This window comes from Etheostoma spectabile, chromosome 24 (genome assembly GCF_008692095.1).
Source record: "Etheostoma spectabile isolate EspeVRDwgs_2016 chromosome 24, UIUC_Espe_1.0, whole genome shotgun sequence".
NCBI classification, from domain to species: Eukaryota; Metazoa; Chordata; class Actinopteri; order Perciformes; family Percidae; genus Etheostoma; species Etheostoma spectabile.
Window position 1 is genome coordinate 14,409,740 of NC_045756.1, and position 16,340 is coordinate 14,426,079.

Sequence of the window (16,340 nt, forward strand, 5' to 3'; positions counted from 1 at the left end):
GCTGTGGTCTATTATCTTTATTGCTACTATATACCCTGCAGTGCCTTGTTACGCCTTGTAATCCCCTGCTTTGCCACGAACCACTATAGGATGTTTTTCCACACCACTGTTGCACTAAATGCTTGCTTCTGGGGGAATTATTGGAACTGTTGGGTCTTCATAAATTAAAGTGTGGTCTAGACCTACTCTATCTGCAAAGTGTCTTGAGATAACTCGTTATGATTTGATACTATAAATAAAATTGAATTGACAAGTAAAATAAGCAAGCAGGTTTAATTTAATTGTGTAATTATTGCCAAACACATCTTACTGTATAAAGCCAAAATAGTTTATAATTCAAAATCTTAACAAAAAAGACCAGAAATTCATTGAATATTTTATTGAAGTACACAAAGAGGCTTGTGACAATAAAATTCATTTGTTTTGTGAAAATGCCACACAATAGATAAAGCCAACCTTCACACTGCTCTTAGACACAGAAGGTAGTAATACACCATGCTTGTAGAAACAAGACAATCCGTCTCAAGATGTTGACAAGCTACAGGGGGAAAATTGTCCAGTTGAAGTAAAGCACAAAAACCATATGAGCCAAACACAAGAACAATGGGTTAAAGAAAAAGGCCCGGCCATCAATACATTCAGAGAATGAAGTATTAAGACAAACTGGCATACACAGCTGATTTGCAATATTGAGGTTCAGCCATGCCTTCTACAAAGTGCATCTGAATGGAAGCAATAACAACTGTAATAAGGCATGGGAACAGTTTTGTTAATCAAGAAACTTCTATCAATGCTGCTATTAGGTACAGATACATTTTAGACAGTGATGATAGCAAGAAAACTAATTTCATACCTATAGTTGTCCAAGTCCAAATCCACAGATTTGAAATATTTTCTTCTGAATATTATTTGTAGTTGTACAGGAAAATGATGTACTGTACATAAACAGATAACAAAAGGCAGTGAAGGTCCACAGGGCATGCTTATTGTTTTGGTTTTATGGCCCACAAATATACTGTTAAGTTTCACTGTTCACTCATCAACCTGGTTTCCAGCAATGGTAAAAAAAAAAATCTGCTAAACCAGCTTGTTCTGCTATAACCCATCTAATTTCTAATAACTCAAGAAGCTGACCCTTTGCATGACCAGGCTTCATTTATTTTTTTGAAAAAGACTTGTACATTTCAAGGAGCAAAGCAGTGTGGAATGGGGTGAATTTTAATAACAGCATCAAAAGCTTAACAAGGAATTTATGAGCTCACCACACTGTGGTCACAACATTAAACCTGTAGAGAAACATCAGATGTACAGTCTAACTTTGGTACGAAGCCTTGTCTGCAGCCCAGAGTCAGATAATAAGGACCTAAGTTTCATTTTTGTGTATCCAGTACAGAGGTGTCCAGGACGTAGTTAAGACTGGAAGTAAAAACTAGCTAGCTTTGTCAAAAGTTTAAAAAAAACATAGTTCAACAACTTGTTAGATAGCTAGTTCCAATACATCCAAGCCTGTTTTTTTCACATTTCTATTTTGCAACAGATGAAATTAAACAATACATGAAAATAAGACATCTCTGACTTTGATGAAAGTTGCGTGTTTCATACCATAGCTAGACTAGCAACAGTTAGACAGAACACATGTAACTGTACTGAATACACACAGATAAAACCAACATTGGTCTTCATATCTGACTCTGGGTTTCATAAAAACAAGTCTGTTTCCCAAAATGTTAGAACAGTTTAGCCACATACCTTCAACATTCCTCAATGTCCTGTGCCCACGCAAAGTGTCTCAGAGTAAAACAAACACTCAACAAACTGGTTGTAATCAGACCAGATCTGATCACAGAGGCAGAAGAGCTGATCTTTCCCATGTTGCATTAAGAGATGGTGATTTCTGAAACTACATGGTGAAGTGTCTCGTGTAGTCATATTCTATTGTGGGAATGACGGCCTGGACAAACTTGAGGAAAATCAGAAGATACCTGAAAGTCTCAGTTAAGGAAAACACAGAGGAGCATTGAGAGAAATTACAATAAAGTAACACAGTAGGTGTGACATTATGTTGGTGCTCAAGGAATATTGCCAGATTTAAAGATAACTTTGTATTCAAATGAACAGTTAATTGATGAGTAGAATCCAAGTTAGTAGCAAGGATATGGTTAGGATTAGAATTAGTCTAAAGCACCTTTATATTGTATTGGACAGCTGCATTTGACAGGTTAACAGAGGACAGTTTAGACAGAAGACATGTACAGTTAAAAAGGTTTCAAATACACAGAGTATATTGCCCCTTGCAGCTTCAATCATCCCACAAACATACTGTCATCAGGCCCACACCACAACAATGTAGCACTAGAGAAAATGACATGGGCCCAAAAAGTACAATTGTACAATACAACCCTAGATTTAAGGGAGATATAAAATATATGTATAGTATGGCAAAATCTCTGACTGAAAAAATTTATATTGTTATATCATTTGTTTCATCATATTTTTCGTGTAGAAGTGAACAGGTTTAATTGATGGTCTAGTAGTCACCAACTACGATTATCCATACCAAATATCATGTGCTTAGTTGCTGTGATATCTTCCAGGGTTCAAAGTGTTGGGACAGACACAAGGCCCAATACAAGCAATGACCTCAACAATCTCACCAATATTTACTAAAGTGACTGCATCTAGTCTTAGCAACCATTCAAAGCACTTTACACACTACAGGAACCCATTCACCCCATTCATACGTATCCTGACATGAAGAGAACTCTGCTGTTAAGATTGTGGATGACACTACCATCATTAGCTGATTTTCACTTCATATCACAAGGAAATTAACAATCTTGCAGGGTGGTGCTCAGAGATCAACCCATATCAAGTTCAGGACATGTGTTGTCACAGTGTTCAAGCAAAACTAGTTCCAATATGACAGAATTTCACACAATCAACCATACAAACCTGGAGGACATTATTCAACATCTGAAAACCTCGACCTGTTGCCTTGATATTCTACCAACGGGACTTTTCAAAAATGTTTCCAATTGTTTGACTTCTGATCTTCTACAGATTGTGAACACATCTCTTCTTTCAGGTATCTTTCCACAGGCCCTGAAAACTGCAGTAATCAAGCCACTTTTAAAAAAGAACAACCTAGACAAGTCACTAATGAGCAACTATAGGCCAATATCAAACCTTCCGTTTTTAAGTAAAATCATTGAAAAAGTAGTCTTTCAACAACTCAACCATTTCTTGTCACTAAGCAACAGTTTTGATACCTTTCAGTCGGGTTTCCGACCACACCACAGCACTGAAACGGCTCTTGTCAAAGTCTTTAATGACATCCACCTTAACACAGATAGTGGCAAAATTTCAATCTTAGTATTACTTGATCTCAGTGCTGCATTTGACACGGTCGACCATGACATATTACTAGACCGATTGGAAAACTGGGTAGGACTTTCTGGCTTAGTACTAAACTGGTTTGAATCCTACCTAAAGAATAGGGATTACTTTGTGTCAATAGGTAATTATACATCTGAGCGTACAAATATGACGTGCGGAGTTCCGCAAGGCTCCATTCTGGGGCCTCTTCTGTTTAACATCTACATGCTTCCACTGGCTCAGATTATGGAGAAAAACAATAAGTTACCATAGTTATGCGGATGACACACAAATTTACATAACCTTATCGCCAGGGGACTATAGTCAAATACAAAAACTGACTAACTGCATCGAACAAATTAACGACTGGATGTGCCAGAACTTTCTGAAATTAAATGAAGGAAAAACTGAGGTAGTTGTTTTTGGAAAAAAAGAGGAACGATTAAAAGTCTGCGCTCAGCTTCAAACAACAATGTTAAAAACAACAGACAAAGCCAGAAATCTGGGTGTAGTCATGGACTCAGACCTGAACTTTAACAGCCACATTAAGACAATTACAAAGTCAGCCTACTATCACCTAAAGAACATATCAAGGGTTAAAGGACTTATGTGTCAACAGGACTTGGAAAAACTGGTCCATGCTTTCATCTTCAGTAGACTTGACTACTGTAACGGGGTCTTTACAGGTCTCCCTAAAAAATCAATCAGACAGCTGCAGCTGATTCAGAACGCTGCTGCTCGGGTCCTCACTAAGACCAAGAGACTGGATCACATCACTCCAGTTCTGAAGTCTTTACACTGGCTTCCTGTGTCTCAAAGAATTGATTTCAAAGTACTCTTGCTAGTTTATAAATCCCTTAACGGTTTAGGTCCAAAATACATTTCTGATCTGCTACTACACTATGACCCCCCCAGACCTCTCAGGTCATCTGGGACAGGTCTACTTTCTGTCCCCAGAGTCAGAACTAAACAGGGTGAAGCAGCTTTCAGTTTCTATGCTCCTCATATCTGGAATAAACTCCCAGAAACCTGCAGATCCGCTGCTACTCTCAGTTCTTTTAAATCAAGGCTGAAGACCTTTCTTTTTGATGCTGCCTTTCTTTAAATTAATGCTCATTTCTTTCTTATGCTGCACTGTAACTTTTATTCTTGTGTTTTATGTGTCCTAATGTTTCTATTTTGTTTTTAACTGTCTATTCATGTGTCTTATTGATTTTTAATGCTTATGACTTTTAACTGTTTGTACTTGTGTTTTATCTGTTTTAATGATTTTGTGTAAAGCACTTTGAATTGCCCTGTTGCTGAAATGTGCTATACAAATAAAGCTGCCTTGCCTTGCCTTGCCTTGCCTAGTGCTGGGGTGGCTGTGGCTCAGAGGTAGAGTGGGTCAGCCTCAACCACAAGATTGTCTCTCTGAAACCCAGGCTGCTCCCTAGACGCTGTACGTGGCTGTCCACTGCTCCTAATGCTTAGGATGAGTTAAATGCAGAGACATCTGTGTGCATTCATGTCCCAGAAACGCTTGTTACCAACTTAGCTCTGGGGAACTTATTCCCCGTAGAGTCCTTATGTTATCTCGCCGCGCAGCTTTCCTTGGATTAGGGTGGCACCTAAATCATTTTTGCAGCGGTCGCCGTGGTCCTGCTCAGCGCCCTGCTACGCCATTATTAACTATTACAACTATTATTTCTAGTTATAGCTCCATTATCTTTCTTGTAAATATAATTGCCACTGTTCATTGTACCTTCAACCGACGTCAGGCAACCGCCCACCAAGTGCCTGGGTGTGTCCAAGGTTTCTCCCTAAAAGGATGTTTTCCTCACCACTCAAGGTTTCTATTGTTTTTATTATTTTTGTGGTTTTGTGTGTGTGTGTGTGTGTGTGTGTGTGTGGCGTAACGGGGATATAACTTACATTTCATTGTGCAACCAAATGAACCCTGTAACCTTGTAAATTACCATGAGATGTGCTCACCCTAATTTGCTGGGTATTTTATGAGACAACAGATGTAAAGATTTTATTGTGTGGCATTTTCTCCTTTATTTGACAGTGTAAAGGCAGAGTGGAAATGGCTGGAGCGAGAGGGTATGACATGCAGAAACGGACTTAAGGCCGGAATAGAACTCAAGTCGTTGCATTAAAGTAACCACTCGGCTTCAAATGCGGTCCATTCTATAAATTATGATTATTTTTTCCTTCTGTTGAACTTGGAGTATTATTTGAAGAAAAGGCACTATTGGAGCTGCAAGCATACAGTTATTGTGCAAGAGGAAGGCTACATGTGAGGAAGCATTACTTAAATAGCCTGATGTCAACTTAACAAAAAGATCAGTGATAGAACAAATTATTCCAGATTAGTGGGAGATTTTTGGTAATAGTTTTAAACCTCATTTGACTAGATTGTTTCTGTAAATAACTATCATGTCCCACTATACAGGAGCTGCTGTCAGCCATTAACAGTCAAGAACAAACAGGCAGGACAAAATGAGGGAAACGGAAATGTACATTTTTTGTGAGAACTAACTGGCTGTCACTGCTGCTCTTCTGTCTTATTTTGTGGTACTGAACTGAGAGCTTCGTTATAAGAACTTTTTATAGCATCTTATATTTCTTGCATTTTTATCTCAATCACTCTTTTGAACTGGCTATAGTAGCTCTAACTCTGCGTGATAAACAGTGCTGCACCGCTGTAAAAAAACATGCAATTTCTTGTACTGCATGGGGTCAGTGGTCCATTAGAAAATAGACAACAAAACAAAAAGGCAACAAAACATTAGTACATATCCTCGTAAGTTTCCACAACAGTCAACTAGAATTGTTGCATAAGTCAAAGAAGCAGATATATATAAACAGTATTACCATGAAAGGATACATATGCACTCCCAGCTCGCCACCCCCTTCTGCCACAGTCTCAATGATCTTTTTCATCACTTCAGCATGTCTGAAAGCAAAGGGTGGATCAGCTAGAGGTTCTTACCTAAGTGCCTGCGAAAAAGTCTAAAATAAAAATTTTTACACACAGTCACACTATTAAACACTTCTATTCAAATCCATTAAGACGTCACTATAAAGAAAAGTTTTTATGTAAAAAAATAATGGATCATTGCCTGACATCTCTCCATTTACTGCATGTATAGGTCCTGTGCGGGTGTGTATTTTCAGGTGTGAAACGTGCGTAATAATTGTAACAAGCAAAGTGAAAATTGCAAATTTTTCCTTGCGGGATATATAAAGGCATGTCTTCTTCATCTGTCGCCGAATGTCCCTCACCTTCCACTCTCCGTGTATTGCCGTTCTAAAACTCACTTTGCATCGGAAAAAGCTGCACTCTGTAAATGTCAAGTTTAAAAAAAAGTTTGGGTCGTGCAATCTTGGTTCTTTTAGGGAATTATTTTACATATTTACAAAAAATATATTTATACAGCATTAACTATCTAACTGGGACGTTTGGGTAAGGGCAAATTACGTTTAACCATGTATACAACTAATTTAAATAGCTTGCGTTAATGTATTGTGTAAACAATTAACTTTAATTAATAAGTTATAATCAGTTGCTTTACGAGATTATTTTGCAAAGCCACTGTCGCTGTGTCTGGAGCTTAGCGCAAGATGATTGTGATTGGTTTAAAGAAATACAAAAAACCCAGAGTGTTTTTCTTCCTCCTATGCTAGAATGTAGGTGTTCTGTAGCCAGACCTTACTCCACTGTGGAAATAGGTCTGGCAATGCAAGACTAATTTGATTCTGATTCTTGGGGTCATGATATATTTCAAGATCAATTCTCGGTTCAAAAGGGTTTCCCGATTAAAAATTTCAGATTCAGTACATAGCGGGTGCTAATTTCAGAATCTATCTAGTTATTTATTGTCAGATGCACAACAATTACAGAAGTAGTTGTTTTATAAACCAGAAAATCACAAGTAAAAAATAAAAAAAAATTGGATAATTTAAGACGTAAGTTCAAATACAGGGATACATATATAGGCTACATAATAAAATAATACGGTAACTAATAAAACTCTACTTCAGTCCGCTGTTTTTAATAAAGGCGGTGTGGCAAAAAATGTATGGCATGAAAGCAGAGTAAAGTGTGTTTACGATTATGGAGTTTATATATTTGAAAAGGTTGTATCAACTGTTAGCGTTAACATGCAAAGGCAAATCTAAGACATGAGGTAACATTGATTCATTTTAAACTTGCATTGACTTGGTTTGACTTGGCATTGATTTGATCTGCAACTTTGTATTCAAACTCAAAATGAGCATGCTTAAAGTAACGTGCTGTGGGAATTTATGCCCAGGCAAAGCAAACCATATGCACTTTTTTTTGGTAGAAGCCGTCTCCACTCTGGGGTCACATCTTATTTTTCTCAGACAGAGTAAAATTTTGTACTACAATACACTCAGGGGAACTGAGTATACACTTAGTAGAGGCTGGGTTGAGTAAACAAAGACAGGGAAAGACTGAGGGCTAGGCTAAAGCTAACTCCATTTTGGACAATTTAATCCAACACCCCTACTGGTCAATATTACAATATATAGTATATCGTCAAAATGTAATACATTGTTTATCTTATATATTTTTCTATATTGTTTCTTCTCGCAAGGTCAAATAGCCAGCGGCCTAACTGTGTGATGGCAATATTTATGTCATTTGGACGACGAATTACGGTCTGATCCTTGCATATTATGTTAATTTTGCACTAAAGTTAAAAATTTTAATTTTTCTTTAATCATTTATCAACAAGTATTTAATTCACACAGCAGTATACAAAAAAGGCTTTGCCATGTGGCTTGTAAATATTTATTTATTGAATTAACAGAAAACATGCTATATTGTGATATTTATTGTTATCGAGATATGAAATGACCTACAGAATATCGGGATAGAAGATTTTGGCCATATCGGCCCCTAGTTTGAATTGAGTACAGCTGGGCAATATTATAATTTTACCATTTATAGGCATATAGTTTGTATCATTGTGTGGTTTATTATATTATTTTAATTAGATATGTATATATAGTGTATATATGTATATAATAATGACATTAATAATACATTTATGGAACTATGGGGAAAAAGAATAAAAGAAATACTTAAGATCTATATCAAACTCACAACAATGACCAAAACTGCTCTCAAACTCTTCCTGCATGTGAGCATCTAAAGAAGAAAGGTTTTTCCCCATTGGTCTTTTTTACCTGCAGGGGTGGACAGAGCACATGGCAGGTGGGGGAAGGTGGGGGTGGTTCTCAATGGTGACTGTCTTCTTCACATGGTCCTGGCTGATGTCCTCATACATCTGTTCTACAGTCAGCGGTTGCCTATCCTGGGAAATGAGCAGATAGTTTAATAGTGCTGTGTCTATGGGAGTTTGGCTTGTCTTTCTCTAGTTTTGAAATATAACTTACTGCAACTTAGCAAAAGAATATCAACTTCACATCATTGGTTTCCTTGACTATCAAAACTCTGTATATGTCCTAAAATAAATGTCCCGTAACTGCTACAAAGTATAGTTAATTGTATAAAATCTGTGATTTTCTGAATATGCTTTATGTATAACAAAGGGCTCCCTTCTGCTATTAAACAGATTAACACTTCCATGCTTTTTTTAATAAACAGGGGTATAAAGTCCCATTTTGTCCAGGTACATACTTCATCATATCCAAACAGCCAGAGCCGAGGGGTCTGGTAGTATTTATCATATGTGATGTACAGGTCATATGTTCTAGTCTGAAGGATGGCATCTTCACTACCAGGCTCTGCTTTGGCTTTGGTTTCAACCATTTTACTGGTATCCAAGGTTGCCTAGACACAGGAAAGAAGTGTAAGGTGGTAGTTGGAATAACGGTAATTGGTATTAGATCATACAATAAATGATATGCTGCAGCAGCTTTGTGACGTCTACCTCATCTGTTTCCAACAGGCCACTTTCCTCGTACTCTGAAGACAACATTAAGGAAAACAATAATTATTTATTAATTAATTAAAGAACAGGCTGTCTGAAGGAAACAAAATAACTGCTTCATTACTGGTTGGATGGGAGTACCTTCCATATCTGCTGCTTCTCCATCTTCATCATCTTCATTATCAATATCATCATCACCACAACATGCTGCCGATGTGGCATTCATATTTTTGTCCTAGAGAAATGAAATTAAAAGACCCATTTGCAACTACAGACTTCAACAACAGAAAGAACATAGTCCCAATTTTAAAAGGTATTTTTAATCTAATAGATAACATTTAATAACTGTCAGCTGCTGCTGAAGACAACCATACAGCTGGAAGCTTCAGAAATTTTAATCACAGTATACAGTATGTGTTCCTAGGTCAAGAATGAAGCTCCACAAAACCTGTCTGTTTTAAGAGCAGCATCTTTGAGTCTGCCTGAGGCCATTATTCTCCACCCAAAAAAGATGGGATGCACCAACCAGAAATTGGGCACTAATCTTATAGTGTAATTTATCAATGCCTTGAGCAACCCAAACATTCCACTGTATTGTAGGGGCTGGTGTTTCAAAGCCAAACACCTGAAAATCTGGACACATAAACCTGATATTATCTACATGTACTGTACATACCACAAGAGGCTAGTGTAAAAAAAACATGCTTTTACAACAGTTAACTATATGGCCAAAGTCAGTGGACACCTGACCCTCACAACTATCTAAGCTTGTTGGTCATCTTATTCCAAAATCATGAGCATTAATATGGAGTTTGACCCCCCCTTTGTGGCAAAAGAAGACACCCCTGTTCTGGGAACACGTTGTGAGTGTGTTTGCTATACACGCATTGACCCTGCTCTGTTTGCGTGGTCTAGCACTTTGTGGCTAGGCAGTTGTTGCTTTTAAGTGTTTCCACTTCAAAATAATTGCACTTACAGTTGACTGACACAGACCTATTTGGGCAGAAATGTCACAAACTGACTTGTTGGAGGTGGCATCCTAAAACAGTGCCAGATTTAGATTTACTGAGCTCTTTACAAACCATTCTAAATTCTTAATGTTTGTCTATTGAGACGGTACGTGCAATGAAACACCTGAACTCTATGATTAATAGGTGTGTCCAGTGACTTATGGCCATCTAGTGTATATGTTAAATCATACATTAGAATCATGCAATGACTAATAAAAAAGCACTGCCCACAGTCTGTCTGTGTGTCAACATATTTCTCTCTCTCTCTCGCTCTCTTGCTCTCTCGAAACATTTAAGAAGCATACCTTAATATTGTCCAGTGAAATTTCTTGTACAGCATCTGCAACTCCTAACACACCTGTTGAAACACAAGAGTGTCAGGAAATGTTTCAAAAGAACAAGAAATGATAAGGAATTAACATACAAGTGGTTTCAGAATCTGGTTTTAAGAAACTGGTATTCAGTTCTAAGTAATAGTTGCTTCAAGCACACTGTATAACTATTAACTACAATCACTACCAAATGTAATGGTAGTGGTTGTAGTTAATAGTATATTATAGATAGCTTGAAGCAGGTCTCTATAATATTTTGTGAGTTATAGTGTGATAACTCAATCCATTAGTGAATATTTGGTCCTCTGTAGGTCTCTGCTGGGTAGAAAGAGGGGTTGATGCACAGACTGTAGTGTTCACAGTAAGTGAAGCCAAAACACCTCGATCGCCCCCCTGGAGGTGGGCTGCACTATAGGTCATAAATCCTGCCCCTTCCATGGGACATACACCAAACTAAAAAGTATGTGTCAAAAAAATTGTATTTCATTTTAGGCAGTTCTTTTCACATTGATGTTCAAGTGTTCATTTTTCTGATAAGTTTGGTTTTAATTAGTTACTTAATGCTATAAAAACAGGGTGAAACTTCATGATTGACAGCGGTGATTGACCTCGTATTGGATGGGTGGGTGTATATGAGCGGGACTTTGATACCGGGTCTCCACTGCCTCCAAAATTACAACATAGCAGCGCCCATATCAGGGATATTTTGGCTTCACTTTTACACAGTGGGAGGACGTGGATATGCGCGGTCCATCTTTTTTTATAGTCTACATGTATGGGTAGAACAAGGTTTGTTACTTCTCAGGCCGTTGACCTCTTTTTAGCTCACCCATATAACGCAGCTGTGACATGAATTGGGGCTGCATGATTTATCTAATCGCGATGTAACCGTAAAAACTGTGCTATTTCAGTAAACAAAAAGGTGTGCTGTGTGCGTGACCCACTGGTATCTGTGTGCACTGCAGTCTCCACCTTGTAACACCCTTCAATTTGCAGACAGTATTAACAGATCAAGGCCACCGTGTCTTAAGAATCTTGTCGTTTTATTATTCACTGTTAACTCACTTTATATCGTCTTTGCTATTTCTTTTTCCTATGCTTTTCCCCTCACACAGCCGCTACTCTAAGGCCGACACAGTTCACCGGAGGTCGCAATCTTCTCTTGCTTCACCACTCAGTCACTGACGTCACTCATAAGCACCTGCCTTCCTCGCTCTCACTAATGCCTGATTTATGGTTCTGTGTTGAATATACGTTGAATCTGACCTCAGAATTACGCTTCCACATGAAAGTTTTAAGAGCTTCCGTCAGAAGAACGTCCACAAAAGATATGACTAATCAGTGAGTATCAAGAGCAAACAGTCCACAGTAAATACAAATGTTAATTTATCAAATTTGCTGCCACCCCACCTGCATATTGGTCCAACCGAAAAACTGAACTAGATGCAGCCATGCTCAGGATAAATGCAATGTATGGATGTTGAGAGATGGTGTCCAACCTGAGTTGTGGTAAGTGTCCACCCAGCCCCCATCTCCGTCATCCTCCTCTATGATGGCTTCCAGCTCATCTGAATACTCCATTTGTTTACAACGCTTGTAACAGGGAACTGCAAAATCACAAAAAAGAGTGGCACACAAGAGAAGGTTAAAAAAAAGGTACAGTTCTCAATGGTGACCTAATTTAGCCAGTAATGGTGTTATGATGTTAAAAGGTAAAATGTGTTATCAATAATAGTTTTCCTAAAAAATGTCTTTGGAGGCTGCCAAAATTAATTTCTGGGATGCTTAAGACAAGCTGCAACCAGTAGCATTTTCTTGCAAAACAGAGAATAATGAGCTGAACAGAAAACTACTAGAGCACATTTAGCCTAATTTGTGGGTATATCCCCTGGAAAACTACAAATACCTCCGTTTCATATCAATGGCCAGGTTTGGGCCCTGGTTATCTGACCAGTGTTCTACCCTCCGTCATCACGGGTATATCCTTGGCCATGACAATTCAGAAATTACCTGGGTCACAAGCGGGGAGCAATGCATAACAATTACCCTAAGTGCTAGAAATTGGCAGGGCTTTACACGTCATATTCAGTGAACAGCTTACGTCACATATTCCAGTCCAGCTACTTGAATACTCGTCATTGTACAATAGAGAGAGAGAGAAATAAAGCTTTTCAGGGGTTCAAGCCTGAGGGGGCTGGGAGCCCTATTGTAGTCACATGTCATTTTGTTTTTCTGTTAGTAAAAGTGTTGCTACAGCCTAAACCGTGCATGCTGGGGCGGTGTAATTTTCAGGACTAGTCCAGAACCCTGCAAGGATCTTGGACATACTCCCATGGCGCTATAGCAAATAAATGCATTTACATCCTACATTTAAAAAAAAAAAAAGTTCTTTTACATATTCCAGCCAAATGAATTGCTATCAACGCAAAACTTATAAATTAGTGCTGTCCGTTAAATGCAAACCATTTTAATGTTGTCAATTTCTTTAGTGCGAGATTAACGTTTTCTTGGCCTAGCAAACTTTGTAGTTTTTTCACATGCTGTTGCAACAACTACGTAACGTTAGAAAAACTACAACACCATATCAGATCTAGCTAGACCGGAAACAACACAACAGGCACGCCCCACACACTTGTTTGGGCTTGCGAGCCAGAGTTACTGAGCCAACTGAGCTATCATTGCAGCACGTCCTGTCGGAAATACCACTTGATGGCCAAGCACACCGTTGATGCCAATTCTCCGCCGCCTCGTCAAAGTATTTTTTTCACCCTTTTATTGATGGACAGTGTTACATTGTGTTAGAGATTATTTGCTCCATGTGAGAATGTTACGTGTGAAATTGAACACTACAGTAGGCTATAAGCCAATGTTTTTTTTAAACATTTGCACAAAGCAAGCCGATCCACTTTTCCATGTTGATAAGAGCATTAAAATTAGAAAAATTAACGGAACAAAAAGAAATCAAAAGGACATTTAAAATAGATAAAAATGTGTGATTAATCGTGAGTTAACTATCAATCAATCAAAATGTATTTAGATAGCACTTTACAGCAACCAGCAGGTATCCAAAGTGCTTAAAATGCAGAAACCAAGAGTAAAAACACATATCATACAATAGAAAGAGTGAACTTAGAAAACTATGACATTAATGTGATTAATTGCGATTAAATATTTGAATTGTTAGACAGCACTAATTTAAATCTTGTTTGGCATGATCCTCATTGCATGGCATCGGAACCATGTTTGGATTCACCTCTTAAACTCAAGTGAGCAACTTCAAATTTTCAGGGTAGATGTAGAATCTATCATACACCTGACATACCAAAAATTACACATGTGGACCACTAGGTGGCCCTATGACGTTAAAGGTGTTTTTACCTATAACGTCCATATTACACATTGCATATTTAAAAACCTTATATCCACGCGTTTGTTAAAACAATCTGAATTACATTACATAGGACACGTCTACTTCTGCAAAGTACATTTTTCTCATAATAGCAAAATGTGCAAAACCTACTTTTTCACACTGTTCTAACGCTGGTTTTCACAGGCAGCTTTTTAACTACCTCCATGTCAACTTTGGAGATGAACATCGACCTGGGTTGTGAAGCCGAGTTGATCAATTAGGGTTAACCCTTTCAAACACACAGTCAATCGTGATTGAGCTCTTGGTGTTTAGCCTCGGACTAAAAGTTGAAATGGGGCTAAAGGAATGTAGGTCCATTCTAGAATGCTAACGTTACATGACACTCAGAGTTAGTAGAATACAGTGTGAATCTTATAGCTATGGGCTTGAGTTAACCCTGATCTAAAAGAATGCAGTGTGAAGAGGGCTATAGGAGACAAACACAACAACCCTATCTTCATTTATGGAGGTTGAACTGAAGTAATTTAACTGTTAATTAGAAATTAAAAAGGAGGGTTTTAAATGTAAAAAATGCATTCTGTTGATGTGACAAAGTGATTGCATAGTGGAGTAGAGTTCAAATTCAATGGGGACAATGACAAAACTAAAAGATGAAATTAATGAAATGCACCTCTTACCATTACGTGTCAGGAGAAACTGTTTATCCTGGGGCAAATATGGCTTCACCTTGACTTCTTCTCCAGTGGCCCTGACGGGAGATGGAACCACAGATATAAAAACATATTTGACCTTATTTTAACCTTCACTAAGGCCCTGTCTACACATATACAGATGTGTTTTGAAAACGGATGTTTAATGTAAATATATCAGCAATTTAACACTAATACCTTTTCTTATCCATACTACTCAGCTCTAGTCCAATATATGAGGAAACATCACCGTTGTGGTGCTATAGGTTAAAAACAAACTTAACCAAATAATTACAAAATAATAATAATTTAAGTACTGCTGGCCTCTGTCTATATGAAAGTTAATCATTGAACTCACTCTACCAAACATCAATCATACTTCCAGGAGCAAATAATCATATTTCAGGGGGGGATCTTACCATGAGGAAATCATATATCTATGATTCACCTCAAAGTGGACACTCACCATTTCCATGTGGGGCAATGGTGAACCATGTGATCCCCAGCTGCAACAAACTAAAATACAAAAAGAGAGGATTTATGAAGCATATTTTTACAGATAGGCTGTATGAGTTTTGAGTACCTATTTACATAAAGTAAGGTAATACAACACATAATCCAAATTAGTATGATCTTACCTCTTCTGGTGTAATGACTCCAGTCTCTTTGAATTTTGATTCCTGTAAAAACAGAACCAAAACTGTATCATAGAGGGATATACAGGCTTTTAAAATATAGCATATACCTCCAGCTGTAATGTGCTGGGTATTTAAAACAATTGTGCATATAGTTATTTTACAAAGCGTCGATATTCCGTTAGGGCTACGTTTTCCCTTAGTTTGAGAAAGGCTTTGGTTCCCGTATTTGGCAGGGGGTTTGGAGGTCATCCCCCCCAAAAATGTTAATGTTTTCAATAAAAAGCATAAGCAATTTCACACAGACTTGAACATTATTAGTACTTGTATATCTGTGTACAAACAGTTGGGAAAACTAGAGCAGTTTACAAATAAACAGCACCCCAAAAAGCTTAAAGACAAAACTTACATATATATACACACATACATACATAATTCCACTGGGGAGGAACCAGAACCATTAGATCTGGGGAAAGTCCATTTAGTTAGTTTTGATGCTTAGGTTTAAGTGGTATGGCCCAAAACGGCTTATCATAGTAACGTTAGGTGAAAACCCTGCACTAGGGGTATCCAAGTATGTGTAATTGATAACCCTAATAACAATAATAATGACGCATGTTACTGTAGGATAGGGTATAGCGTTGATAAGATGTGCATGTGCGTATGATATGTCATAGTAGCCACCACCTAACAACAAGCTAGCTCGTGCAACGTTAATGGAAGTTTACCTTCAACACTGGAGTTAGAAACTCAGCCACTCCGAGAGCTGTCCCTTTTACTGTATTTATCACGTTCTGCATCTTGTAGAGTCCCCTTTAGATAAAAAAACCCAAGGTTCTTCAAAACCGTAACGTGAAAATTATAATTATAGCTACTCAAGCACAGTGCCAACAAGAGCAAATCACATGATACGTGCAAACACTTCCGGGTATCCGAATCTCACGAGAAGTGTGGGGATGACATACTGTAAATGCGCGTGAGAACGGTCGTTGAAATAGCACGTAGTTTGTAGATTGTCAA

The 16,340-nt window shown here is 37.9% G+C and overlaps 1 protein-coding gene across 2 annotated transcripts; it reads right to left on the bottom strand.

Moving 5' to 3' along the window:
* Positions 1 to 364: 364 nt before the first annotated feature.
* On the bottom strand, positions 365 to 16,279 carry atg3 (autophagy related 3). Of its 2 annotated transcripts, none has more exons than XM_032505941.1 (12): positions 16,049 to 16,279; positions 15,324 to 15,365; positions 15,152 to 15,201; positions 14,674 to 14,744; positions 12,126 to 12,233; positions 10,600 to 10,652; positions 9,426 to 9,519; positions 9,285 to 9,319; positions 9,032 to 9,184; positions 8,578 to 8,705; positions 6,248 to 6,316; positions 365 to 1,982 (listed from the first exon to the last, which is right to left on the bottom strand). In XM_032505941.1, exons 1-12 carry the CDS (start codon positions 16,118 to 16,120, stop codon positions 1,901 to 1,903), a joined length of 957 nt encoding a protein of 318 aa, XP_032361832.1. In that variant the 5' UTR covers positions 16,121 to 16,279; the 3' UTR covers positions 365 to 1,900. The 2 variants fall into 2 exon arrangements, with proteins under 2 accessions (XP_032361832.1, XP_032361831.1); XM_032505940.1 differs by having other exon boundaries at positions 10,600 to 10,655.
* Positions 16,280 to 16,340: the final 61 nt, after the last annotated feature.